The sequence below is a fragment of the Lepisosteus platostomus genome, chromosome 15 (assembly GCF_059453375.1).
Source record: "Lepisosteus platostomus isolate fLepPlt1 chromosome 15, fLepPlt1.hap1, whole genome shotgun sequence".
In the NCBI taxonomy this organism is placed as follows: Eukaryota; Metazoa; Chordata; class Actinopteri; order Semionotiformes; family Lepisosteidae; genus Lepisosteus; species Lepisosteus platostomus.
Window position 1 is genome coordinate 25,582,194 of NC_142625.1, and position 27,283 is coordinate 25,609,476.

The window sequence follows — 27,283 nt, forward strand, 5'->3', positions numbered from 1 at the left end:
CGGTTACGACAGTTATCAATAAAGTTATTCTCACTCTTTCACTGCTTATATTGACCCCTCCTTCTACGGACAGACATATTTACAATATCATAATAATGATAAATTCGTATGCTTTGTTGTGTATTTAGGAGCTATAGCCTTCACGCAGAACTGACCCTGCTCAACGTTGCCAAGAGACTGTCTTACGCTACATAGCAACGGCGCGGCGCTAGCGTAAAGCAGGTTGAAACTGTAGTAAATAAGCAAACTGAAAGAAGTGTACTCGCGCTGTAGAGGGAAGCGTTAGGAGATGAGAAGTAGGTCTTTGGTCCGTTTTTGAACATTAATACTACCAAAAACCCAGGGGGAAACGGGCGAATTTACAATTTACGGATTAAAGGTAAGAGCTTATTCTATTAATATGGTTTTTTGAAGCGGCCGGGCTGGTTCATTTGTCTTGTTTCCTTTTAAACCAAAAGTGAAACAGCCGGAACTTTAATATCCAATTTTTGTAAAAAAAAAAAAGATCTCGGGAGGCCATTTCCCTCTTCCCCGTGTAATTTCTGATTTCAGCATCTCATAACTTGACTAGTTCATTCCCCTCGCGTCGCGGCTGGAGGGTCTCGTTGTTCATATTTCTGGCGTCGCTGCCGACGACATTTTAAATGATGAAACCGTTGTTGACGCGTTATTTTATTTTTTAACCCCCCCCTTCCACTTTTGCTTCGCGAGTCTTTCGGTTTCTGGGGTGAAGCGGGCCACCGAGGCGTCAGGGGCGGGTTCGGGCCCTGTGAGGTGGAGTTGTTCCGCCGCCGGTGAACCTGAGCCCTGAGCCCGGCTCGGCTCTTCTCCGCTCAAAATGGCGGCGGCGGCGGCGGCTTGTCTGCTGGTCGGCTCGTGCGGGCGAGCGAGCGGGGGCGGCGGCGCGAGCGGCTGTCCGTGTGGTGCGCGAGGTGGTGGGGAGGGGGCGCGCGCCCGAGAGGGTCCTGATCGTTTCAGAACCCGAGTTTGTTTTATTTCTTCGTTTTTTTTTTCTCCACACCTTTGTTTTCGCGTCTTCGTCAAAGGCATGATGCGGTGTTGTTTTTTTGGAATGAATGACAGGGACAAGAGGGGTGTATATCTATGTGTTGTGCGGGGAAGGACGTAGAGGGTGGTGGTGTTTTTTTTTTTTCCCTCCTAAAATGGAAGTCGCGACCACGACGGCGTTTCTCCGAGAGACTGGGGGGCCTCTTGTTGGCTTCGAGCCCCGGGCAGCGCGTCTTCGGCCGGGGCCTGGACGCGGGTGGTGCAGCCGCGGTTGTTTCCTGGGTGGCGGCCGAGCTTGGCGGCTGCCAGGGCGGGCTGGGGCTGCCCGGCTGCTCGCTCTCTCCCTCCCTCCCTCCGTGCGTCTCCGAGTCCGAGAAAAACAGGGATGAAAATGTGTTTTTTTTTTCCCCGTTCTCTCAGCACTCAAAAGGTTTGTTTCTGTCGCGGCGCTTTTCCTCAAGACGGGAGTTTTCCCGGAGGTTTGCAGCCCGGCCGGTGTCGCTAGGGCTGTCGTGCAGAAGCGCCGTGTTGTTGCTTTTTTTCCCCCGGCGGCACAGTCTCTGCGACCAACAAATAAGCGAATCTTCAGCTGTGAACCGGGCCTGACGCCTTCCCAGTTCAGCCCAGTCAGCAGCCCGTCGGCTTCATGTGTTGGCTTGTGTCAGTCACCAGAAAAACGAAGTATAAGCCCGTTTTCTTTTCTGAGGACTCTCGGATCTGTTCCTTCGAACCTGTGGTGTGTTTTTAAGTAACACGCTTCTTCTGCGGTGCCGAGATGATGTTTGGGGGTTTGGGGAGGCGGTGTGATCCCAGCTGGCCTTGCAGGTGTCGGAAGGCCTGCCGGAGAGTGCTGGTCCGATCTGACCTGTGTGTTAGTCTTGAGGGGGACCGACCTGACCGGACCTGGGCTTTTTGGTTGGGTTTTATCCAGGGTCATTAGACGGGTATGTGTAACTAGTGTACGAAAAACCGCCATGATTAAGTGAAAGAAAACAATTGCCAGAATAAAAAAATCAAGACAAATTCAAGCATTTATTTTAACACGCACCGTTTACAATCCACAATGCCTGGCCTGCAGAAATTAACGTCCTGAAAGCCATGTGTCCCTCTCAAGAATACAACTCAACTGCATTGCATAGCCAACCTTGCAGGGTAACAGCAGTCATGTAAGTCTTGTGAAGACATGCTGCTTGTTGACAGCATGGCAGTGTACAGGGAGAAACGACACAATGAAATTCCTCCTGTGCTCATTTAGGAGCTCATTTAGAAAAGACATAAACGAAAACCCTCGATTTTGTGGCAGAATACAGAACATTCTAGATCGAGGTGTTTTGTCAACAGGCAGGTTATACCTTTCCCACTTTTAATGCATACCCACTGATTTCATCTTGTGGATATCCAGGCAGTTGTGAAGAGTATGTAAGAAAATGTAGTTTCTCTGCCGTGCGGCTGAGAAGATCTAATAAGTCGCATGTGAATAAATAAGGTTTGTGACTGGAGCAAGACAGCGTGGACAGGTGGTGGGTGGTGGATGTCCGTCTGGTGCCCCTAGTGTGGTGTGAGCTGTAGCCACGCATGTCTGGAAGAGCCTGGCTCTACAGCCCAAGCATGCACGAGGAAATGGTTGTTACTGAAGGGGCTTTATCTGAACATTGTTCCTCAAATCTGTTGGCAAAAGCTGACAAAGCCCCCTGTTTCTACAGCGTGATCAGGAGTGGATATTGGAGGAAAGTGTTGTCAACCACTTAAACCCCCTAAACCACTTCAAAAAAAAAATGCTTTAAATTTGACCGGGGAGCTGTACCGAGCAAGGAGGGGTTCATTTTTTCAGTGTGGAATTAAAATATAAAATATAATTGCACGCTCATAAAAAAATCAATCTGGAAGGAGAAATGCAGGGTGTTGGGATTCAGTGTCCTGCAAAAGGGAAACGTTTGCGTTGTCTGAGTCACTTCAGTACCACGAACTGTGCTCAGTAGCACAAGCCCCGAGTTAGTCCCGGCACGAGATGTTGAAAGGTTATTCAGCTCTTTTATCTTTAATTCAGCATTCTGGATTGCATTTTTGCATGTTGAATTTCCCACGCTCCAGCTTTTGTTCGGAAGAGGATACAAGCTCATTCGGCATACTGAAGGAGACCCTGGAAATTATAGTTCTGTGCACGAAGCCGAAAACTGTCACGAATATGTTTTCTCATTCGACGGTGTTGTCTCCTGTGATACAAGATGTGTGTTGGACTGCCGGAATAAACATAAACAGTGGCTATCGGTTAATTTGATATCCTGTGTGTTTTCATTTCGATTTGCATTTCTCTCTTTTCCTGGTTATTTATGGCACAGAAATACATTTTTAAACCTCCCTCCTCCCCCATCTCCTTTGGTGTGTATGTGGACAATACCAAGTGTACCTCTTTCATATTGCTTTCATCTGTGCGAGGAGGAGATGGTCACTGCTGGATATCTTAAGCAATTTTGACACTTTTATGAGTTTAGCAGAAGGCAAGACTGAAACTTAGTGGGTCTCTTTTTTTTTTTTCTTTTTTCACGTTGAGGGGTAGAAATTGAGTTGCTCGGATCCGTCGTGGATTTTGGTTTAAATATTTGGAATAGACGTCCCTCCATTTTCCGTGATTTACAAACTGCGAGGAACGGTGCGTCATCTAATTGTGATGTTGAACATGAGTCCAATAAATAAAGATTATTTTTAATATCTTGCTTTCAAAATGTGGTTAATTCGCATCGGTTCACTGTCCTTTTTTTGCCATAATTCGTTTTCCTTGTTTCAGAGAAAAGTACCATCCATACCGTGGTTCTGTTTTCATTTTTGCCTGCTTTCCTTCGCCTTGTGACTTTGTGCTGCGTCCTTCGTCGTTTCCCATCAGACCGTTGCGGCACGAGGTGGTGTGTATTTGATCTTGGCGACCGGGCCTGTAAGGTGGCGCTCAAACCGAGAGAACGAAACAGAACCGGGTGAATAAGATAGCGTTTCGTCCCGTGACCGGGTTCCGTTCAAGCTCATATTTTCCTCATTCTCGTTCAAGGCGATTTTTCCCCAAAAAAATAAATAAAAAAAAAATTCTGTTGTTATCTCCTTTTGTCGTACTTGGTGGAGAGGCCTGACCTGTGGAATTTTATTCATTTTCTTTCTTCCTTTCCCGTTTTGGCACGCTGATATATTTTAGGACCTGGAGTAGTAGGCGAGTAATATAAGCGCGCGGGACGGGCACAAAAAAGCGGAGAGGCGGACAGGCCCGGCGCTCTGGTCAGCGGAGCGCGGTCGCGCCGGCGGGTAGAGATGTCTCGCCGAAGGAGTCGCAGCGGGAGCCCCTCCCACCACACCACCAACAGCAATGACCCGCGGGACCTGGAGAGGAGAATTTTTGTGGGGAATTTGCCCACCACCCTCATGGACAGGAAGGACCTGGAAGACCTGTTCAGGCCCTACGGAAAGATCAACGGTTAGTAGTGCGACGCTACGGTGTCGTTGTATTTTTATTTTATTTTTCCTGTCCCGTCAGAAACCCCGTCTGAACGCGTCTCGGTGTTGTGCGGACCCGACCGCTGCGATGCGGCTTCACCTCGCCAGGCCTGTTGACCACCCCCCCCCCCACCCGTAGTGCTCATGAACGGGCCTGCCTTCCTCGGCCCAGCTTTTTAGTGTAAATGTAGATTAAGGGCCGGATACTAAACTTGTATCCTCTCCATCCCACACTTGCTGTAACAGGGCAGCCTGCAAAATATCTTGACTCCGTCAGTCCTAAAATTAAAATACTCATCTCAAATCTTATCATCCCAGACTTAAAAAAAAATACGTTTTTTTTTTACTGTTTTAATTTAGTATGAACCTTTTAGGATTATAGATCACAAAAAAGGTTATCTTGTAGCTTCCAGATTGAATCGCATTTTAACAGTGTTAGTTTTTCGTGAATGGTTTGCGAAGACTGATGAGTTAAAAAATAGAGCTAATGCACATTGTCCTACTAGAGACCCTTTCACCCAGTGCCTTGTTCTGCCAGCTGAAACAGCAGTGCTGATCCGGACACAGGAGACAGGCAAATAATTTTGAAGTTTTCCTTTCATTTTCCCACTTTATTTAATTTGTTTTGGAGTTTTGACCTCCACGGCCAACTTCAGACTTGAGAAGTATTTGTCCGTTTCCATGGAGGTGTCTTCAGTGTTGTTAGTCAGAGCAGCCCAAGAACTGTTGCTGTGAATGTAAGATCATCTCGATAAAAGGAGCAAGCAGACTGTGCAGAGCAGTCAAGCCGTTGGTCATAAGACCCAGTTGAGTTAAGGAAACAGGCTATCCAGATAATTCATTTTTTTTGTAAATATATATTTTTGTTTTCTGTTGTAGTCCACTAAGATTAAATAGATTTTGATGCAGTGTTCTGAGAAACATTGAGTTGATAAGTTTTTCAAAATCAGAGCTGACAGTGTCAAGGTTTTATTAATTATTCTGTTCTGTACCAGTTCCAGAGGGCAAAGGATGACTGTGACTGCGAGGAAAGTTCTGCAGCTGAATTGATGTAAACAGTATTTAAGTAAAAGAAATGCATTGCAAACATACAAATATCTGTCCCCTAGCAATTAAACCGAATGTGTGCAAGTAATCAAGAAATATCCGCTGGATTGCCATTTATCAGAAGCACATTGCTGCCATCAAAAAATGTTATTGTGACAGTTCTTGTAAACGCATGATAATCATCACGGAAATGTAACTTTTTTTTTTGTGAAGTGGTGTACTTCAGTCAGTTTTTTGTATGTGATTTATCATACTGTCAATGTGGAAAGTAAATGGAACTTTGTATTTCAGGCTATTTCTTTTTTGTTAAGCTTACTGTGTTAAACTAACCCCATGTAGTCTTTAAGTTTAAAATTAATTCCATTTGTTGTTTGGTCATATGCAATAACAGGCTGGTGTGTGTGTTATACTGGTTGATCTCGCGTTCAGTCTGAAGATTGCCTTGTGTAGTCAACCGTAGGTCGGAAAGTAGCCATATATACCCTGTGTTACAGGGGCATTTTCACAAGCAGAAATTTTACATGTTCTAGCTGAGTTTGTCATAAATATAAAGGCCTTTTCAACTTCAGAAGTCAGAATTTACAGTGTGGAGCTTGAAGTAAACATTGCTTGGTGTGTGAATAACTGGAGTAGAATCAAGATAACAAAATGGATGGACTATAACTGCAAGCAAAGCTGAAAGGTGTCCATAGTCAAAAGTAAAGCAAAATGTGATCTTGTTTTGTGATCTGTATGAGGATGGATGAAAGAATGAGAATCTCAGCAAATTCCTTAATAAGACATTTACTACCCTTTTGGCTAAGGTGAGCATTATTGAGTGAGCTGCTTATGTTTTGGACTAGATAAGTTTCAGTACTGTACTTCTGTGCTTCCTCTTGTGTGTTAAAAGTTGCATATTTCAACCACAGGTACAAAAGTGTGGCAAAAACACACTGCTGGACTACTAATGTAGCAGAGCCCCTTATTCTCCTCTGTCCCCCTGAGAGAGAGTTGTCTTCCTTGTAGCCTGTTCCTGTCAGATCTGGGAAGCTGTTTAAAGCTGGACCCCTCTTCAGTCCTGGACTGGGAGGCCTCTGAGGTAAACCAGGTTGCAGATGCACCGGGTGTTAGTGGACCAGTAGGTGGCGCAGTATTTTCAAAACAAAGCCGGGATGTGGTGACAGCTGTAGGCGGTACTGTCCTTCAGAGGAGCTGCAAAGCAAAGTTGTGCCTGCTTGGTTATTAAAGATATTAAACACTGTGGGAGTGTTCAGAACAGGACTGCTGCTGGTCCTGGCTGAATTCATGCAGGGTTTGTATAGGTTCTCCTCCCTCCGTTCCCCCTTAATTCCGTGGGTGAAGCAGTCTCTCATTTCTCCACCTGATGTGTGTCCTGGAGCAGCTGCCTTGTGTTCAGTGGGGGTGAAGTGGGTCCCCTTCTCTATGGGAAGCATTTTGGGGTGCAAGAGATTATTTAATCCTAACCCCGCAAATGAAGATCCTCCTGAGGGAGAGCTGCAAGTTGCTGTAAGCAGAATAGGAAGCACTTTGTACACTAAATGAGACAAATCTCATTGGTTTTTATACGTGCTAAAACTATAGCTTTTTACAGAACTGAGCTTGCACTATAGTTTAAATACACGTTCAGATTGTGGCAGAGATAAATTGCCTTTGCACAGACCAGCTTTCCTTTTTTAAAGCAGTTTGTACATCTTGCTTGTATGCCTCTGTTGTCTAATCAGGATAATCAAGGGAAAATCTGACTCGGATCAGGTGTCTCAAACATATTAAAGCAAAGAAACTCGCAGCAAAATGTACTGATACAGATTTTAAGACTTGGGTGCGAGAGAATCAGTTTCAGATTTATGTCTTAAAAGTATTTCAAGGTCTTATTAAATGCATAAATGCTTTTTAAATGCTTTTTCTAAAAGTGTGTGAGTTCTTTAACCCGAAATGGACAGGAATGACTTTTCTTTTTCCCCATAACGTTGTAGTGTTTCAGCCAGCAGAGAGCACTCTGAAGGGTACATTAATGTGCCAGACCAGGCTCTCCCGTCTCGAGTCAGAACTGCTGCTGCTGGAACGAACCTCAAACTTTGAATGTGTTCAGAAAGCAAAGAAATGCTCTAGGAAAAGCGTCATGCTTGTGTAAAGACATTGGTTTTTATTAATATATTCCAGAATGAAAAGGTCAAAATTCTTTGCCTGTCACCTTGAGCCATGCTGGCAGACTTTGCACACTGTGTCCTTGTGGATAACTGGCATCATGCTGTAGGTGTGGGAATGTTTAAAAGAGAAAAAACGCTTCTCTTTCCAGCCCTGTCCATGTTCCGTGGGTACGGATTTGTGCAGTTTGAGCGGGCCGAGGAGGCAGAGGCGGCAAAGGCTGGACAAACCGGTCGCATTTATAGAGGTTATAAACTAGGTAAGACTTCACTGGCACCGGGTTCGAGTCTCCCCCACGGAGAGCGGCGCTTGCCGGCTTGTGGTAAATATTCCACCCCTGCTGTCTGTAATTGGAAAAAACATGTACGGCGCTGTAAAGCTCAGGGCTATTTTCGACAGTTTCTCATGGTCTGTATTTTAAATGTGAGACTTTAGAAAAGCATATTTTTTGTTTGTTTGATGTTTTATAATTAAAAAAATGTAAAATATGTGCTTGTGGCATTTCTATCAAGGGTTCCGGTCATTTCTACGCAGCTGCAGTGAAGATTTTAATGTCTGCGTCTTATTTTCTGTTTGCTTCAATTTCATTTTTCGCAAAAGAATGAACGGATGTACTCTTAAAGGACCAGGAACCTGTCAGGCAAACGGGTTCTACAGACACCGCTGAGACAAACGAGTTTCAGAAGAGTTTCATCTCTGTCTAAAGCCGTTGAATGTTGCTTCTCCTCGTCGTTTTTAAGGAGAAGCCAGTAGAGGGTTTTGCGTCACGGTAATTAAAAGGGGGAGTAAAACTGAAAAGCCTGTAGCCTCAGAGACATTACTTTCTGGTGATGTTTTCAGTGCCAGGCTTGAAGAACACTCCAGTGCACTTTCTCATGGCTGAGAGTTTTCTTCTGGGTCTGAAATGAGAGACGTGTTATTTGTGTGTATATTTGATATTTATATTTTAAATGTTTCTTCCATGACACTTGAATATATGGTGAATTAAAAAGCATATGAGCACTGTGCTTGCATTTGCTTCCTGATGGGGGGGGGGGGGGGGATATTTCATTTCTCCCCCAGTCGCAAAATCCTGGATTTTTGAAGCTTCAGTCATTTCATATGCACCTTGAAAATATAATATCAGAGCTTTTTGGATGCAGTTATTGCTGTCAAATAATTTTATGGTAGTTGTGAAGTATGAATTTGACGTTGGAAGATGTGATACTTGCTCTGAAGGTTGTTAAAAATGTGTCAAGATGCCAAACGAAACAAAAGGTCACTCCCTTTTCTCTGTGTGTGTATGTATACAAACATGTATATGTATTGCTTTAGAAACCTTCGATAAGTTACTACTGCAATACAAAACCGAATAATTTAATGGTTTCGGGGGTCACTGTACTTAACATCCCCAGTTTTCCTGGTGGGATGAATTTGTACTTTCAGGTGTACTCTTTAAAACCTGGATTCCCCCAGGGGAGCAGAAGGACCCTAAACACGAGTAGTTCAAAGGTTTAAATCAAACTCTGTAAAATATTAAAATATCTGACAAATTTTAAAGCAGTACTATAGATTTTGCCGAGAAGATCCATGTATCTTGTGTACTTTTCAAGATGCAAGAAACACTCGGTTATAAACGTCCCTAGCTGCATTTGTATGGAGAACAGGAAAAACGAGCACTATTCATCGCCCTTATTTGCTTGCGCCTCACGGTGTATTTTTTATTTTTGCGAATCGTTTATTTTTTTAACATTATTGATGTGTTGAACGTGTGGGTTGGTTTATTTTCAGATATTAATATGGCGGCGGAGCGACGGCAGAATAAAGCTCATTCCCGACAGAGCCCCCCACGCAGGTAAAGTAACGCTGACAGGTGACACGCTGCGTGTGGAGAAGCAGGGGCGAGAGCCACCCGCCTCCGGTGACCCAGCCGGCCGGGCCCGTCCTGCGCGGCGACCCGGTTCGCTCGGACGCGGTGCTTCTCGCAGCCTCCTGTCGCTGGCGCTCACGGGACGATCCCAGCAGTGGACGGGTTTTTATCTGCGATCTGTTCTGTACGTGGTGATGCTCTAGCCCCGCGTCTGTCTTGGATACGACTACAATTTATCTCTTTATATATTTTCTCTCCTGTTTCGGGAGCCTGAATCGATCGTACCGAGTTAAATCCGCGCAAAATTTTGATTTCCCATCTTTTATGAGCCTCTGAAGATCTGACCACCTCCAAGTCTGTTTTGAACCCCCTTTTTAAAAAAACAAAAACATCATTTCCAGCCACCGGTGCGTTGATGTGCACACCAGAGGTTTCTCTTGACCTCTGCAAGGAGATATTTGTAATGATAAACGGATGGCACGGAAGGAGAGTACATCACGGATGTACGTGAACAGGAGATGCTCTGGAATAACGATCATCATTTCACTGTTGCGTTTGAAGACCCGTTTCTCTGGAGTATTTCCATTCATCGCTACGCGTGGAATCTCGTTTGATAAGATGGAGACGAGTCGGCCCTTGCGTGGGCAGCTGTAGCATTTCACTGCGTTGGGAAAACGGGAGGCGGAAAATGAGTTTCCTAATGGAAAAGATAAGAGAACACTCGTTTTTTTTTCGTTTCTTCTTGCAAGGACTGGGGAAGTCTTTCCAGAGCCCGCTCTGATTCTCTCTGCTCTGCGGGAGGCTTTTCGCCAGAACTAAATGCTTCAGGTCCGATTTGTAACGGGAAACGACCAGACTGCGCGCGTAAAACTTTTTTACCCCCTCCTTTTAAAATGTGAAAATCTTGACCATATCCAGTTTGCTTTGTTTGGGTGCAGTATTTTCCCAGGCCGGAGAATAATGACTTTCCCATCATTATGAACTCCGAGCTGCTGCACTAAGGCGCGTACAGTTCGGAAGAGGCTGGGGGCGCTTCCCGGGGGTCAAACTTGAGTCCGTGGAGCGGCCGCTAGTTCCGGCATGAGCTCGGCGCGTTGGGGTCCGAGGAATGACGCTGGAGCTGGACTGGACGTGGCCGGACGGCTCAGCCCTCTCCGGCTCCGAGCCGGGTCCCCCTCGGTCCGGCCGGCTGTCCTGCTCCAGCTCTCCCGCTCCGGGGGCTGCTGACCGCTCGTCTCTCTCTTTGGGGTGTTTTTTTTAATCTATATTGATAAATGAAGGAGACTCTCCACCTGCGTGCGGCGCCCGCCCCCTGACTCGTGCCGCTCCCCCCCCCAGGAATCCGTACGGCGGCTACGGCGACGCCAGGGAGCCCCGCGAGCGCTCGCGCTCCCCGCCGCGCGCCCGGGACTCGCGGGACCACAGGGACGGCCGGGACGCCCGGGACTTCCGCGACCCGCGCGGCAGCCACCCGCGCGAGCACGAGCCGCGGGAGCCCCACTTCGACCGCTACCGCAGCTCGGAGGGGCGGGACAAGGACCCCCGGGGCGACCCCCGCGACCCGCACTACAGGTGAGTGGCCCCTAGGGGCGGACGTTGGCGCCCCCTTGTGTGAGAAGCGTTTCGGGCAGCTGGGTAGCGGGCCGGGAGCCGTGCGTGTCCCCTCCGCCCTCTCTCTCGGTTCAAGGTGCTTTATTAGCGTGGCCGGTGGGCGCGATCAGCGTTGCCAACGCAAGCACAAATAATGAAGTTCACATGAAACAAAACAAAAAATAAAAGTACACTCTCTCTCCCTCCCTCCCTCTCCAGGGCTGCATCTCCTCTTCCCTGTGCATGCCTTTAAAGTGTTTCGTTACTCCTTAAAAGGTTGTGAAACGTGTTGGCGGTTAGCGCGATGTTTCGTCTGTCGTGGGCTTGGCTTCTGTGTTGCGAGGGGCTGCTCCTGTCGTGCCGTGAGGTCTCGGGTTTAGTAGAGAGCTGTGGAACAGCCTTTATAGGAGTCGGGGAGCGGGTGTGACTGAAGTAACCGCTCTAGTATTTGGCTCCTGCGTGCGGGGCTGCTTCTCTCTGTTGTTAATGGTGGTGGAGAAGGTGACTCTGTCCCAGCATGCACACAGTTCACATCGCCGGGTCGTTAGCCTGACGTGAATGAAGAGAACTGTTCCAACCATGTCGAATTCAGAACCCTGTTCTTATTCACATTTTCAGTTGTTTATGTGATGTAGATTTTGCTTGCATGGGAGTATTTCTGTGCGTGTTGCATTGCTGCTTAATGAAGTTAATGTAGACCCCCAGGTGAAGTCCCAGTAACAGCACTTAAATCCAGAAGTATGGATTTAAAAAACAATCTCGATTGTAAATTTGTCAATGCAGTGTGTAACGGGGCTGTAGAAACACGTGTGTACACTGAGGTGTCGGTGTTGAACCCTTGTTGTCTATTTGGTGAAATAGTGAGGGGAATTCACTTCCTTTGTAGAGTGTGGCCTAAAGGTGTGTAACGTAGTTTGATTTTTGTCTCCCTTGCATGACTCTGAAAGTGAAGCGTTTCTAAAGTCGTTCTCTGGAAATCGATTGCTTGGCAGAGATGAAGAGTACGAGCGGTACTACCGCGACGACGACTATTACCGCAGGAAAGAGGACCCCTACCCAGATCGCTGCAGGGACTCCTGGAATGGCAGGAGGGACTCCGAAGGTACGCTGGCTCGCCTTTCCTCTTCCTCAGCCGTCGGGACTGCAGGGGGGTGTCGGCGGATTTGTCCACACGCCCCTCCCCGCCGCGGAAACCGTGTGCCCTGTGTTGTATGCGGTGAGCCTGTGCCCTGTGTTGTATGCGGTGAGCCTGTGCCCTGTGCAGTGAGCGTGTGCCCTGTGCCCTGTGCAGTGAGCGTGTGCCCTGTGCCCTGTGCAGTGAGCGTGTGCCCTGTGCCCTGTGCAGTGAGCGTGTGCCCTGTGCCCTGTGCAGTAAGCGTGTGCCCTGTGCCCTGTGCCCTGTGCAGTGAGCGTGTGCCCTGTGTTGTATGCGGTGAGCGTGTGCCCTGTGTTGTATGCGGTGAGTGTGTGCCCTGTGCAGTGAGTGTGTGCCCTGTGCAGTGAGTGTGTGCCCTGTGTTGTGTGCAGTGAGCGTGTGCCCTGTGCCCTGTGCCCTGTGCAGTGAGCGTGTGCCCTGTGCCCTGTGCCCTGTGCAGTGAGCGTGTGCCCTGTGCCCTGTGCCCTGTGCAGTGAGCGTGTGCCCTGTGCCCTGTGCCCTGTGCAGTGAGCGTGTGCCCTGTGCCCTGTGCCCTGTGCCCTGTGCCCTGTGCCCTGTGCCCTGTGCCCTGTGCCCTGTGCCCTGTGCCCTGTGCCCTGTGCCCTGTGCCCTGTGCCCTGTGCAGTGAGCGTGTGCCCTGTGCCCTGTGCAGTGAGCTGTGCCTCGGCTCTTCCAGATGACCGCCCCCGGGCGGAGGAGCGCCGGCGCAACGAGCTCTATCGGCAGTATTACGAGGAGCTGCAGCGGCGCTACGACTCGGAGCGGCCCGTCGACTGCTCGGTCATCGTGGTGAACAAGCAGCAGAAGTGAGTCCCTATCACGGGCCGCCTGCTGGGGCCTCAGGATCGTCTGCTTTTGCTGTGGTGCCGCCCTTCCTCTTCACTGCGCACAGTCAGGCCAGGGACAGAACCGCCTGGAGCTTGTCTGAGGCGTTCTTCTGGGTACCTGGCTTATTGAATCTGAAATGTACCTTGTTCAGGTCGGAGGGGAGAGGCTGTTAGTGACAGTTCTGCTTTTCCAGAGCACCCTAGAGAGGGGCGGGTATAGGTCAGTGGGGTCGAGAAATGTCAGGAACAGTCGACCTTATTTTATTTTTTTCTTCCCTCACCCCCCCCCCCCCCGCCCCCCCGCGGCGTTCCTTGTGTTCGCCCCTCTCTGCAGGGAGTATGCGGAGACAGTGGGGCGCAAGGTGCGGGACCTGGGCATGGTGGTGGACCTGATCTTCCTGAACACGGAGGTGTCGCTGACGCAGGCGCTGGAGGACGTGGGGCGCGCGCGCACCCCCTTCGCCATCATCATCACCCAGCAGCACCAGGTGCACCGCTCCTGCACCGTCAACATCCTCTTCGGCACTCCCCAGGGTAGGTGGGGTCCCCCGTCCGCGTGGCCTTCCACCGGCTCCGGAAAACTGCCTTCCGGAAGTGTTCTCCGGCGGGAGTGCAGGCGCTGCTACCGGACACTCGGCATCAAAGGAAATGTCACTTGTCGTCAGGAAAATGACTAGACTTTATTGTAGCCCGTGACAGAATTGTAACGGACATGACATGGGTCATCATCGGGGGCCTACTGTAGACGTCACAGGCTAGATATTCAGGGGCTTCAGTCACCTCATCGCTTGACTTGGACTGATGAGCTCTCCGACTGGTGAAGCGACTGAGTGCATCGCTGTCGGTCGGGAATGATTCATTCAATCACAAGTGACATCTAAAACATTTAATTGCTATCCGAAATTCAGTTTCTTTCTAAAACGTGCTTCGTTTCCTTGTGATACTCGGTATCTCTTAGTAGCGCCGTATTCACGAGTAGTTTTGCGGTCGTAAGCGATCATGACCACCTGCAAGGTCGTGGGTTGAAGCCCAGGGTGGGAGACTTGTTTTGTAGCCGTGAGCGAGGAGCTTCTCTCGGATTGTGTCAGTGAAAGCTGTGGCTTCGTCAGCCTCGTTTCTCTCAGGCTGGTGTTAGCGTGTCTCGAGCCCTGGATCCCGTCGGCAGAGTGCCGTGAGGGGGCTGTCTAACCCGGCGCTGTCTGTCCTGGCTCCTCTCAGAGCACCGCAACATGCCCATGCAGGACGCCATGGTGCTGGTGGCGCACAACTACGACCTGTTCAAGGCCGAGCACCGGGACAAGGAGCGCGAGGACATCGCCCGGAAGGCCGCCAAGATGGCGGACGACGTGCTGATGAGGGAGCACGAGCGCGACGGCCACCCCATCTCCCTGCAGCCCATCGTCACGCTGCTGTCCGAGGGCCGGTGAGTGGCAGCAGCCCCCAGCCTGCCTCCCGCCCCTGAAGAGGGAGGCTGGGACACCCGGGCCTGAATGTCCGCGCGGCCTGGCCCGTCCGCCCCGCGCGTCCCTGCCGTGCCTTATTCACAGCCGCGGTTCGGACCCTCGTCACCGTCTCGTGTGCCCTCAGGTTCCTGACCCTGGAGGAGCTGGACCGGCTCATCGACTACTTGAGAGACAAGAGAGAGCGGCTGCTGCGCAGCACCAGCGACCCTCACACAGGCAGGCAAAACGTCGCCCTTCAGCTCTCCAGCCGTTAGAATGACGTTTTTGATTCCCCGGCTGTGTGCAGACCAGCGTGGACTCAGTGTGGTTTTTATTCCTCCTCTGCAGGCTCTCGGCCCTCTGCTGTGCCCTCCGCCTTGGAGCCCCCGCCTCCCTCCCAGAGCCTGGCCGGCGCCTCGCACGCGGCTCACGGGGCTCACGGGGCTCACGGGGCTCACGCGGCCCGCCCCGCGCACTCCTCCCTCTCCTCTCACCCCGCGCACACCCCTCACCTGCCCCCGCCCCCGGCCTCCAACCCCGCCAGCTCCTCCAGCCACCAGCAGGAGCTGCAGGCTAAAATCCTCAGCCTGTTCAACAGCGGCTCCGGGGCCCCCCCGGCCAGCACGGGGGGGTCCGCTCCCTCCCAGGGCTACTCCTCCTCGATGGGCGGCCAGTCCGCCGGTCAGCCGCCGGCGTCCATCCCTCCTCCGTCTCTCTCCAAGATGCCTCCGCCCTCCTCTCAGGACCCCAGCGTGATGGCCCCCAGGCCGGCCCTGCGCCCCCCCGTCGTGCCGCCCGGCGTGGCCCCCCCTTACGGACTGCCCCAGGGGCGCGTGTCTGCGCCGGTGGGACCCCAGCGGCCGGCTGCGGGGAGCACTGGGATCAATTTCGACAACCCCAGTGTGCAGAAGGCCCTGGACACCCTAATTCAGAGCGGACCCTCCATAAACCACCTCGTCAACCCAGGCAACGCTGCAGTGCTCAGGCCGGGCCAGGGAATGGGCCAGGGAATGGGTCAGGGAATGGGTCAGGGAATGGGCCAGGCACCCCCAATGTCCCATTACCCACGCCACTACTGAGCACCCACGCCAGGAGTGGGCAGTGCAGTGAGGGGGTGGGGGGTGTCGGTTGAGACAGAAGGCTAAGGCAGTGCTCCTGCCAGGACGGTTGACTAATGAATTTTTTGTTAAGGTGAAATTTTAATTTTCATGTTTTTTGTTTTTTTGTATGTTCTCTTTAACGACATGAGTACATGGAGCTTCCTCAGAGATTTCTAAGTTTAAGTTGAAGAGCGTTTTTTCCTGTTTTGGCAGTTTCTTGTAAATATTTTTTTAATCCTGGCATGTAAGCATGTACAGTGCATCTTTCTGTCATCTGCTTAGGAAGACTTTTTTTTTTTAAAAGAACAGGCTCTTTTCTGTTGTAACTTAAGGATTTGTTTTCTCCCTTAGTAGCGCAAGTGGCTGAAACTTCCACGAAAGATCTGTTTAACAAGCACGATTAACAAAACCTGCTTTTGTTCTACCAGAACCCTGGGAAGTATTTAACAGCTGGTGGCACTGGATCCTCAAGATTTGGTTTGTACAACCAGATAGTTTCACAATTACTGTAAAAGTGAATTTTTTACAACTCTTTATTGTGAAATGTAGCCAAGCAGAAGTGTCATTTAATAAAATCATGTAACAGTGCTGGATTACAGATTAATTGTAAAAGGTCAGCCTTGCAGAAGAAATACACTGTGTTACTTTTCATTGAAGAATAAAACAAGCAATAGGTGTAATAAAATGATTTTAGTTTATTGCATTTTGTGCAGACAAAATCTATAAAATGGTACAGGAAAGCCATAAGCCATTGATATAAGCATTTGACATGAAAGAGATAAAACTACTGTTTTTTTTCTTTTAAATATATAATTAATGAACACAATAGAGAATACATTTCTATATATTTAAAATATTCAACTTACACTGACACGAAAAATAAACAGCTAAGCACTACCTTTCTGATAGTTGTTTCTATTTACAGATATTCCCCCCACCCTCCCTTCACCCCCCTCCCTTGAGCATGGTTATACTGCAGGCACACACACCCACACGCGCACAACTACACACGCACACGCGCGCGCGCAGAACTGAAAACACAAAGTAACACAACAGGTCTACCAGAATATCTTTACTTGGAAAAGAGAACAGAAAATCTGCTTTAAGAACATAAACACCAACAAGTCTGTGTTCTAAGATGTACTTCCTTTGATGTATATTAATCCCGACTGTGAAAACATTCATACAAAACGTGAATTACACATCTCCAGTCAATTTTAAAAATAAAGAATTCAAACAAGTATATAGAATAGTCAAACCCTGTCAGAAGACCACATCTCTGGCAGTTCAAGAGTTTGTCTGCTAGCTCTTGCTCGGGGGGAGGGGGGGGTTCTTAGGCCTGTCTTTCGGATGGGAGAGGATTTCTGGAATAAAGTGGGAAAGGGCTGTAGTGTTCAACCTCCACCTTAATTTCCCTTTTCAATGACGGCGTTCATAATGTATAGCGGAAGTGTACTCTGCCCCACTCCTGTGGAAAGAGGCAGTAGAAATTGCACATGCAGTGTGAATCGTTCTGGAAACTCACGTTCACTGCCTCTTGAAGAGGTCAGCATGTGTGTAGGCCGCTGCAGTTTTTCTCCGTGAACTCGGCCGGTGGTGGGGCTCACGCCGAGGTTTTGATGCACTACAGCGATATGAGGACATCCTCTACAATACTGTTTAAGGATTTAGAAATATAAATGCACGTGAAAGCCAGGTACATTTTCCTATACTGACTGTACTTCAAAACAGTTAAGGGAGTGTTAATGTGCCTGGGGGTTACTGTGAGTTGTTGATTTGGCTGTATCGAGCATTGCCGTCCTATAATGCGTGAGTAACCGAAAGCTTGGATACTACGTCTTACCTCATTGAACTTATTGTTACAGTAAATCAATATTGAAAACCAGCTTAGTCCACAGTGTATAGAACAAAGTGCAAGACCCCTGCGGACTTGTCCCTCTGGCATCACGCTACCAAATACACATGAAAGCAAGCGTCTATAACTGTACCTGCTGCGCTTCACTCTAGATCAAGCCTCCGGGACTAAACTAGGAAATAGTAGCAAACTATGTCCTTATCAGACAAAGTTGAGGATAACAATAGAACAAAAAAAAACTGAATCAATAAAGAAGGTGTCCTCTTTTGTTGAAAATCGTGTTTTAACTGGTGTTCCAGCCACCTCCGGATCACTTTTGCACACAGAGAAACACTGGCAAAACGTGACAAACCTGCCTTTGGAACTGTAGCTCCCTGGAGTAAACAGTTATAACGTGTCATCTCTGAGGAGACAAAGCGACAGTGCCACCCTGTATGTAAGTACAGTGAGAGACTAAACAAAACTGGAGTGCTTTTTCTTTCCTCTATGGGCTGGGACAGTTGCGCAGCCCTAGAGCTGGTGTCATTTAACTGCTTGTGGGGGGAAAGCACCTGCAGGTTCAGTATTTGCCCAGAGTGGCACTACTGAACAGCCGGAGAATGTGTTGGAAGGTGAAAGTGCTTCTTGTGCGGAGTGGTGTCAGCCGGGACCAACCATGAGGTGAAAGTAGAATTTTCCTCTCCCATCTCCCTCCCTGACGTGCAAACTTTTGCCTCCTAGTTCAGGAGATTGCAGTCCTATTCTTGGAGAGCCAAGAGATTTTTCCAGTTTTTTGTTCCTACTGAGAGCTGAATGACTTAACTGCACCAATCACTTGTCTAATCAGTAGCGCTGACATTTTTCCCTCTAGCTACCATCTGATACTCATTATAATGTCTGCAGGAATCTCTCTGGGACCAGGCCAGCAGAGCCCTGATCTAACTCATCTGTGCAGTTGGAGCACTCAAACCTCAAAAGGAGTTTTTATCCTCTTAAATCCTCTTAAAGATTAATAATCACACTAAATTAGTAACTACTACGTTTAGTAACTTATTTGGTAATCAGTTTATCTGCAGCTAATATCAAATGCAGTAATTTGCATATTAAAAGTGCTGAAATGATGATAAGGTTTATATTGAATGTTTTCAGTGTATTCATATCTAAGGGAGATTACAGAGCCTCGGATTGGTAAAGTGATAGATCCTGAACTCTGATTAACCAACCCCCCAAAAAGTGAATAAAATTAAAACCCGATAACTCTGTAAAAAAAACAAACACTTAAAAATAAAAAAAACAGCTCAAACGATCAAATACGCAATGCCAATGAAACACCTCAATAACAATAATGAACTACCTCTGCAGAAAAAGGTGCACGTTGTTACGGAACATACCGGCCTGGAGCTCTGCTACAGCTGGGACAGGAGGCCTTCTGCCCACCTTCAGTCAGGTTAGCAAAATAAGTGTGAAATGACATAGGTCCTTTGCCCAGTGGGAACTGGCTCTGTTTCAGCTGCTGACACGGATGTTGCGGTATGTTTCCCATAATTGAACCAATCCGAATTATCTCCGAGAGCTACTTTTGAATGGATATTTCTTTTTAGCGCAAGGTCTTTGGTAGGGATCTGGATAGCAGAGGGGAAAACGTCCAAAGTAACTACGGTTTAATGGAGTAACTACTGATAAATATACAAGACTTACCATTATAATATTGTTCATCAACTTAATATTCACAGCCCTTTTTAGTTAGTTTTTTTTTTGCATGCAGTTTTCAGAACAAGATTAATCTGACATGGTTGTAAGAAAAGAGAGGGAGCTGGCAGTGAAAGCAGGCTCGCAGGCTGGCTGGAGGGCTGCAGCACTGGGGGTCCCAGCCCAGCCCAGGGAGCCCCGGAGCGGCCATGCAGATGTGGGGGGCTCGCTCTGGGACAGGGTGTGGAGCTTCTCTGGAAGCTGCACAGCCAGGACTCGCTGCCCCAAGTCCACAGTTGTAGCAGAGCCCAGGTCAGTACTGGAAGCGCTTGTAAATACTCTCTCCTCCGTACTCAGAGTTCAACCACTGGCTCATGTTCAGTGCTGGGGGACTAGGGGGGCGCTCAGCTTAATGAGTGGGGGAACCAGCAGAGTTCCTCTCAAGACCCAAAGCGTTTCGCCAGAAAGCAGCACACCTTCTGGCAGCAATCAAGGTGGGGATCTATGGTCCTATTAACAGATGCAGTACAAAAGCCCGAAATGCACACCTATGCACAGAAAAATCCTGCCAGAAAACCTTTTCGCTAATGTGAATTTAAAACTGAGGATTGTAGCAAATGCAACTGTCCCACAATAATCTGCAGAACATCTAGGTAAAACAGTGAGTCTGAGGGCCGTGTAAACAAGCAATGCCACAGCAAGACACAATTAACGGAACACAGTGATAGACAGGCCTAAAATGCCTTCGTCTGGCCTGGCTGGTTCTGCCCCTGCTGTGAAAATAAAACCCATTCCAGATGCCATGAAACCGCAAGAGCACTAAATTGTTTAAATAAGCTCCTTGCCGTGGGCTTCATGGTCTGCTGGACAATGCTGTTCCCTCTATCTTTTTCTCATTCTCCTTTAATTGCAGGTCTGTTGTCAGGGTTTTCAGCCTGTGAGTGCCAGCACCCCCCCCCCACACACACACACTCTCCTGCTCCCGCCTCACTCTGCCTCCGCAGGATGCAGTGCTACATGTCTCCACTAGGGGGAGAGTGTGTACCGGACACAAGACTCCTGGGGGAGTTTTTCACCCCTGTCCAAGCCAGAGCTCACCCGTTTCCAAGTGCTCTTCACTGCAACCAAGTTGACCGCACACTAGAAATATTTTCCTTTAAGAAGGGTGTTTCTAGGATAAGATAAGAGGCAGAAAGAGCTGGAACTGAAACAGAATCGAGACTGCTCCTGCAGTCACTGAAAGCAGCAACATATAACACATGAAGCAGCACAGAATGATATTAGAACTATATCATTTTTTCCTTTTAATCACTACAAGAACGTAAAACTTTATTGCACTTTTACGCAGGCATATGCAAAACTATCATCTAAGCTAATTTTTTAAGTCATCTGGAAACACAGAAGAACGCTAAATGATCAAGGGACATCAAGTTGTATTTTATTTTCTATTGCTGCCATCCCAAGTGCTCACAAACAATTGAAAACCTTTCCCATTCAATATCCATCCCTATTTCTTATTCTACTACAACACAAATAGAATCTGAAATAAGAAAAACACTGTTCTGTAACAGTGCCTCTTGGCTACCGCCGTGATCCCAGTTCCCGGCATTCTCGGATTATAACTATTTTGACATGTCGACACTGAGCAGCTCGGTGAATCAGGACACAGCTCAGAAAAGACAGGATTGTTAAGCCTCCATGCAAGCCGTCCACAGACACCACTCCGGTCGCCACTGAAGCATGCAGTGCATCAAACACAGAAAGTAATTTAAGAAAAAAAAAAACAATTACATAAACGTGACCACTCTCCAGTCTACAGGCTGGATGATATTTTTTGAGCTGTCGATCTCCAGACAGCTCCATTATTACTGCATGGAGTTCAGTCGTCAGTGATAAGGTTTTAGGAAGGCAATGTAATGTAAACTGCAATCTATCTGGACAAGGTACTGGCTGGAGCTTAGCGATATGTGCCTTCTAACTCTGATGGGCTTGGGTCGACGCAGCACTTCCTATGGAAAAATCCAGAATTCAGAATTCCTTACTGGGACCTCCTGTGTGCTCACAGCGCAGCCTTGCCCATCAGGAGTGTGGACTTGCCCCTCTATCCTATCGTATCCTGTCATGTTTTCACTGCTCGCCTCAGACTCTTTTGGCCAATTACCCAGGGTGCCCCCCACTACGCATGCCTAAACACATGCAGTCCACGGGCTCCACTGAGGCACAGCGAGCTGCTCGTCTGGCACATGGTCCCTCTGGGACAGCGAAGATGAGGAGCATGCGGGCCTGGGAGGGCTGTGAAGAGCCTTCGGACACACTACAGCACCGCACACTGTCTGGCCTGCAGTGCTCAGAATTAGTACGGCAACAGCGATGTAATGAACACGCCTGTCGACTCTCCCAGCTGCAGATCCCTTCGTAGCGCCAGGCAAGCAGAACAAGGCAACACCTGTTTCCACAAGCTGGCAGCCCGGGACAGAACTGCCCACATGCTGAAGAAGCCTGGAGGGTATCTCACCTCCATCAGCTCAGTAGGTGATTTGCTAGATGAAGAGATTCAGCGAGAACCTAGAACTCAGTCGGCACCCTGCAGACCTCAGAGGACCAGAGTTCCCTTGATTGAACACAAGACGTGTTCGACTGATCAAAAGCGACTATTTGATTAAAAAAAAAAAACATTGGTGCTGCCAGACCTGACAAATAAGGGAGTCTGGCACAGGGCTGGAGACCCCTACTCTGTGTTACATGCAGCTAGGCTGAGAAACAGCCTGGACTTGATTCCTGTAACAGTGCACTGTTCCCCCTGAATCCGCCTCCTGTCTCCCCCACTCGGCCACCAGGATTGTAAAAGTGCTCAAACCCTGCCAGTTCTCAGAAGGGATACCCACCCTCACTGATATGTATTTCTCTGAGAATCGACCCTTTTCTGGTTTTCTCCTGTATACAATTTACACTCTTTTAATTTTTTTATACAGTACAAAGTAATCTAATAGATTAGCAGCATTCTCAACTCATAAAGATTTAAAAATTTCTCTTATAAGCAACAACTTCTCACAGACGTACTCAAAAAACATAAATGCTCGTCATTTTTAAGACGACTCTATAAACTAATTTTCTTTTTTTTCCCAAAAACAAAGTGTATTGAAATATATATCTAGATATAATTAATATTCTTCATCTTATCTCTGCTACATATGACCAAAAAACAGTTTCTATCAGAGTACAGACGATAAATTATAATTCTCACTCACTCAGCTTTACTCCAAAGTTTACTGAAGCTGAATTCTTTAGTTATGAAAAGTACATATATAAAATATCACTTTGTATAAAAATAAATAAATAGTATGAATGCATGAATCTGTTTTCTAAGCACTGCACATTCCTATTGTAAAATACAACAGTTCTGCTCCAACCCTCTAACCACCCACTCGAACACTGTTTCAAACAGAATCTCCACGCGTGCCCCGTGCAGAAAGAAACTCTATTTTCCACTCCTCTCGGATGTGCAAGTACCCGTGGGTCCTACATCCTAAAGGTGCAAGGTTTCAAGTCAGATTTGTTAATTAAAAATTGCCTTGATCAATAATGGTGTTAAAATCCTGAAAAATGCTCTTTCTCACGAAGCTCCACCTTGACGAGTTCTGTGATTGTTTTAAGAATCCGTGTGGCACCAGAAAACTATCTGCTCTGGCAGTGAAATGTGACAGTACTCCACAGACGTGAATGGAACCTGCATGGAGCAGACTGAAGAGCTCTGAAACCCCTAACCAGAAACGCACAATTCAAGACAAACAATGCCAGCAAACAGGAACCACTTCTCCACAGGTGTTCTTTTTCAACACACTGCTTACCACAGCTCCCATTAGGACCCTGCTTTCCCATGCCAATCAGAATAAAGCAGGACGCTGAAATCCTGTGCCGCTCTGTGAGACTGCAGCCCTCGTGCCTCAATCAAGCGTTCTGCAATCGGCTAAGCTGGACTGAGAGGCTCAGTTTTGTGGCCTGTAAGCCAGCCCATACCTGTGGAGAAATGCATGGCTGCCGGCCTCTGCAGATCAATCCCATACTGCCATGCGTTCCTATGCCCCGTCCTCATCCCTTCTGCTACACCTGCCCCCTGCCTGGAGCAACCGGGGAAACACTCTGCCTCCTCTCAGCTGCCCAATGTGGGCAGTCAGAATCTCTCACATAACTAGCAAAGGAACTGCAGGTTCCATCATGGTACCAACAAATAATCTTTAAATGTTTTGTTTTTTTTGGCAAATGTTGCAAAACGTTCAACTGGAATGAATGCGAAATGAGAATGTCTTTACTGCAGACAATTGCACTGGTTTCTCTTTTCCAATTTTTCATGTAGCTACAGGTAAATTACAAACGTCTTTTTTCCCCCCAGTAGTTTACTTTGAACATAGACAAAAAATATATTCGTTCCCCTGTTTTTTTTTCTTCTCAGAGGAACTACATGTAAGAGAGTATATAGAATACTTGAGAACAAAAAAATGCAGTTTTGGTAAAGTACATACACCATTGCACAGTGCCCCCTCCTGTTCCCCTTCTCTTCAAAACAAGGGGAGAGGAGCAATTCGTTAGTTTTTCATGAAAAACCTCATATCGATATCAAGAAGAAAAATCAGATGTGAGAAATCCACCTTGCAGCGTTCTGAGTGAACCCAGTCTGTGGCAAATATGTTTCTCTGCTAGAAGCTGTTAATTAGTCACAGAAATACTATTACTGATATACAACAATGTGTTGGGCTTTGTACACTATTTACAAGTTTCCAGCTTCTGGCGTGGAGTGAGAGCACCTCCCAGCAGTGTCAAACAGGCCTTCTTCAAGAATAATAAAGGAAACTGCCCAGCCCACTTCAGAGACCACAGCATCTATCCAGTACCACAGTTTCTTTTCCAGCTTCACTTTCTTTGGCACAACAACCAACTGATACTTGGTGCAATCATTTTTGATGTGGTTTATATCTCCTTCGGCTCCCGGCATTTTTTTGTGTGTAAAAAAACAAAGACTCGGACAAACTTGGCAAAGGACCTGCAGAATCCATTATCGGCTACGTATGTCTGGGTTTGGACAGTGACCTTTGACCTTGTGTGACACTGCTCCCTCCACACCCACATCCCCCCCCCCCCCAGAATTGCACAGATCTTAGCTCTCTCACCTGCTTCAGTAATTCCCCCCACGGCCTCTTACCCAAAGATGAAAGTACTACCAAACTCAAAGTCTGGATCCAGCCCCGTCTTTCCAAAGCAGGGAGTCCCTTTGCTGGGCGTGAGAGAGCGGCCCATTTCCTTGCTTTCACAGTGCTCATGGTCCCTCAGATGTTTCCCCATCTCCTTCCTCATTCAGCTGGGTTGCGTCTGTCCCGTCTCCAGAGTGAACAGTCTCTCAGCTGGCTTGCTAATTTCCCCTCTGCCTGTGTTCCCTTGCAGACCCAGAAAATGCCCCAGCACAAACACAGACAGGCTGAAATTCAGTGCAAATATAATGGACACTCCTTCCATACCGAAAGCATAGTGCAGAGCTTGCTTTGCATGCTTGATATTGGCCTGGTAGGGAACACGTTAGAAACCTAACTTTGGTGTAGTCACCCTATTTCAGATCCTCGTAAAGAGAAGACTACCCATCCTGCTGCGCGCCCCCTCTCCAGTGAACAATACAGCTGCACGCTGTCTGCAGAAGTGTGGGACCATCACGGCAAGCTGGGAACCAGTTCTGCCATCAGCTACAGCTGCCCGAAGAGAACAGAGGCGAAAAGACCTGCAAGCCACAGGTCAGTTATTAGAGCTGAGTTCCTGGTGGCGATGTTCAGGCTGCCCTGCCATCTACGTTACCTTCATTAGACTGCATCTTAAGGATCTCTATACTACCCGTTGTATAGATTATTTCTCAAAATGAAGCAATCTGCTCTTTCCTGGAAGTAACAGTTAAGTTATAAACATGAATAGGCATGTGGATTGACGAAAAAGCCAAATGCGTTATGCTTCATATGCACGTTACAGACGTCCTGAATTGCAGTAGCATTATTAAGAAAGAAATGTAGACATTTTTCTTGGGGAAAGCACTAGAAGAAGTTTTGCAGCGGTGCTGCCTGCTCAGAAGGACTTTGTCTTTCAAAATGTGGGAGAGGTGATGGACAGCTGGGCTCCAGCTGGCAGGGACATCAGGCACTATCTGAGAGCCGCGCAGGGGGAAAGGCATTCTCGCCCTGGGCCTCACACCAGCGCAAGGAACCATGGCGTTCTTTAAAGAACAAGGAAAAAACAAAACGGAGGAGAACGCCAATCTGGAGAGCCGCCCCACTGCCTGGTTTAGTAAAAGGGAACTGGAGCTTGTTCTTGAAATCAGGCGAAGGCAGCTGCTCCCCTGCAGCCCAGCGCTGCGGAGTTCAAAGGCAAAGCTGTCCCGTTTTCTTCTTTCAATTCTCCCCTTTTCATCTCCGGCCGAGATGCCTCTCGCACGCGCTCCTCTCCTTTGCTCTCCCTGCCAGGCACGGCCCTGCTTTGCCCGGGGAGTGTTCTCTTACCCCCCTGCGCCCCTTCCTCTGAGCTCCAGCGAAACCCTTTCACACTGCTGGAGATCCACTGGGTTTGATCATAAGGATCTCTGAGCAGGGCAAACCTGTAACTGGGCCACTTGCGTTGAAAGTCCACACGCCAGAGGGGAAATGAGCAAGAGCGGTGCTATGGAAGTGCAGTGCGCTCAGAACCCAGCGTCCCGTGAGTCACTCCAGCCCCCCAGGACCGCCATCTGCAGGCCGCGGGCCGTCAGCTCCCGAACCAGGCCTCTCTCCACCCTCCGTGCTCGATTCTTTCAATGCTTTGCCCGAGTGGCCTCTTGCTCTGGCCTGGAAAGAGATGGGCTGCACGGTCTCCACCCTTGAGCCGTGGCTGTGCCTTAGAGACGATGTCTTGTCCTCTTGGAGCTCTGCCACCACCCCACAGGAAGACCGCACTCCACTGCCTACAGCTCCCCGCACTCCCCCTGCCCTCGGCCATTCCCCACCTTCTTCTTGTGGAAAATTGCCCCTTTTTTTTACAGACGATAAAATAAAACACAGAAAAGAAGAACTCCATAAAACACGCTATCCCACCTTCCCCCCCCGCCCCCCACTCTGATGAAAGATAGACTGGGGGGCTGGGGGTGTTACGAGATGAGCCCACCACCCGGAATGACAGGGAACACAGTCGGACGCACCCAGCGTCAACGAAGGAGACGCAGACGGGGAGAGAGCCCCTGCAGCAGGCAGGCCGAGCTGGCCCTGCTCCGGGACAGACTCGCGTTCCGGGGGGCATCTGAAGAGGCAGGGGGGGCGGGAAGCGAGTAAAGAAACAGACAAGCGCACCCCTGCCCCCACTCCAGAACCGCAGAGACGGCGCCCTGCAGGCGTCAGGCCTGGAGAAGATGCAGCTCCACCCTCCGCCCCCGAGCAAACACAGCTGAACGAATCTCGCTAGGCGCCGGGCTCCCTCAGGCGTGGCGCGAAGATAAAAAAAAACAACCGCCGTGTTAGAACACGCATGCTCGGGATGGCACGCGCTTTCAATTCTCACGAACTGGCACCTCCGGGGCCTGCCCGACGCAGCGGACATCGAGATCAGACGCGGACCCTGCCGCGAAGCCGGGGCTGTGGTGGGATCTGGGACAGCGGCCCCCGTCACACGTGAGCCGGAGGAGGCAGACACGGAGGCGTGGAAGCAGGAAGTGAGGGAGGGAGTGGTTTTTGGCAGAAGCACGACTGGTCTTGGGACACTCGGGGGTGTTGGCGGGAGTCGGGCGCGGGGGAGGGCTCTGTGGGTGCTCTGGGCGATGTGGGGGGCAGGAGAGGCTATTGCTGGGGTGGTGGGGGGCGGCGGGACTGTCCCGGGGGGGCGAGGGTGCTGGGGAAGGGTGCAGTCTGTGGAGAGGCGGGGCTGGGAGGGGTGGTGGGAGGGGCGCGCCGGGCCCCTCAGGAGTAGATGGTGATGACCTCACGGCCCCCGCCGCGCACAAGGAGGACCCGGTTGAGGCCTTCGGTCAGGACCTCCAGGAACTCCATGTCTGGCAGAGCGGAGGAGTTAAGGGTTAAAGGCGGTGTTCTGCTCTGGAAACATCAAAACCCTCATACACAGAGGT

The 27,283-nt window shown here is 48.9% G+C and overlaps 2 protein-coding genes across 7 annotated transcripts in view; one reads left to right on the forward strand and one right to left on the reverse strand.

Annotated features, from left to right (window-relative positions):
- Positions 1 to 147: 147 nt before the first annotated feature.
- Positions 148 to 16,326, forward strand: ncoa5 (nuclear receptor coactivator 5). Its single transcript, XM_088607720.1, has 11 exons — positions 148 to 379; positions 4,190 to 4,465; positions 7,829 to 7,936; positions 9,448 to 9,511; positions 10,865 to 11,098; positions 12,064 to 12,218; positions 12,925 to 13,078; positions 13,431 to 13,633; positions 14,318 to 14,522; positions 14,687 to 14,778; positions 14,890 to 16,326. The coding sequence occupies exons 2-11, from the start codon at positions 4,303 to 4,305 to the stop codon at positions 15,618 to 15,620; spliced, it is 2,109 nt and encodes a 702-aa protein (XP_088463846.1). The 5' UTR covers positions 148 to 379; positions 4,190 to 4,302; the 3' UTR covers positions 15,621 to 16,326.
- slc12a5a (solute carrier family 12 member 5a) overlaps positions 16,317 to 27,283 on the reverse strand; it is a 183,487-nt gene continuing 172,520 nt past the window's right edge. For all 6 annotated transcript variants that reach the window (XM_088607691.1, XM_088607690.1, XM_088607692.1 and 3 more), the window contains one exon: positions 16,317 to 27,208. In XM_088607691.1, coding sequence (XP_088463817.1) covers positions 27,117 to 27,208 — 92 coding nt within the window. In that variant the 3' untranslated portion in view covers positions 16,317 to 27,116. The remainder of the gene's footprint in view (positions 27,209 to 27,283) is intronic.

What these genes read in the sequence shown, in the direction of transcription:
- ncoa5 (XM_088607720.1), top strand. Translation starts at nt 4,303, where the DNA reads ATGTCTCGCCGAAGGAGTCGCAGCGGGAGCCCCTCCCACCACACCACC. An exon ending in TTATAGAGGTTATAAACTAG is followed by an intron (nt 7,937 to 9,447) that starts GTAAGACTTCAC and finishes GTTTATTTTCAG; the next exon opens with ATATTAATATGGCGGCGGAG. An exon ending in CCTCTTCGGCACTCCCCAGG is followed by an intron (nt 13,634 to 14,317) that starts GTAGGTGGGGTC and finishes GGCTCCTCTCAG; the next exon opens with AGCACCGCAACATGCCCATG.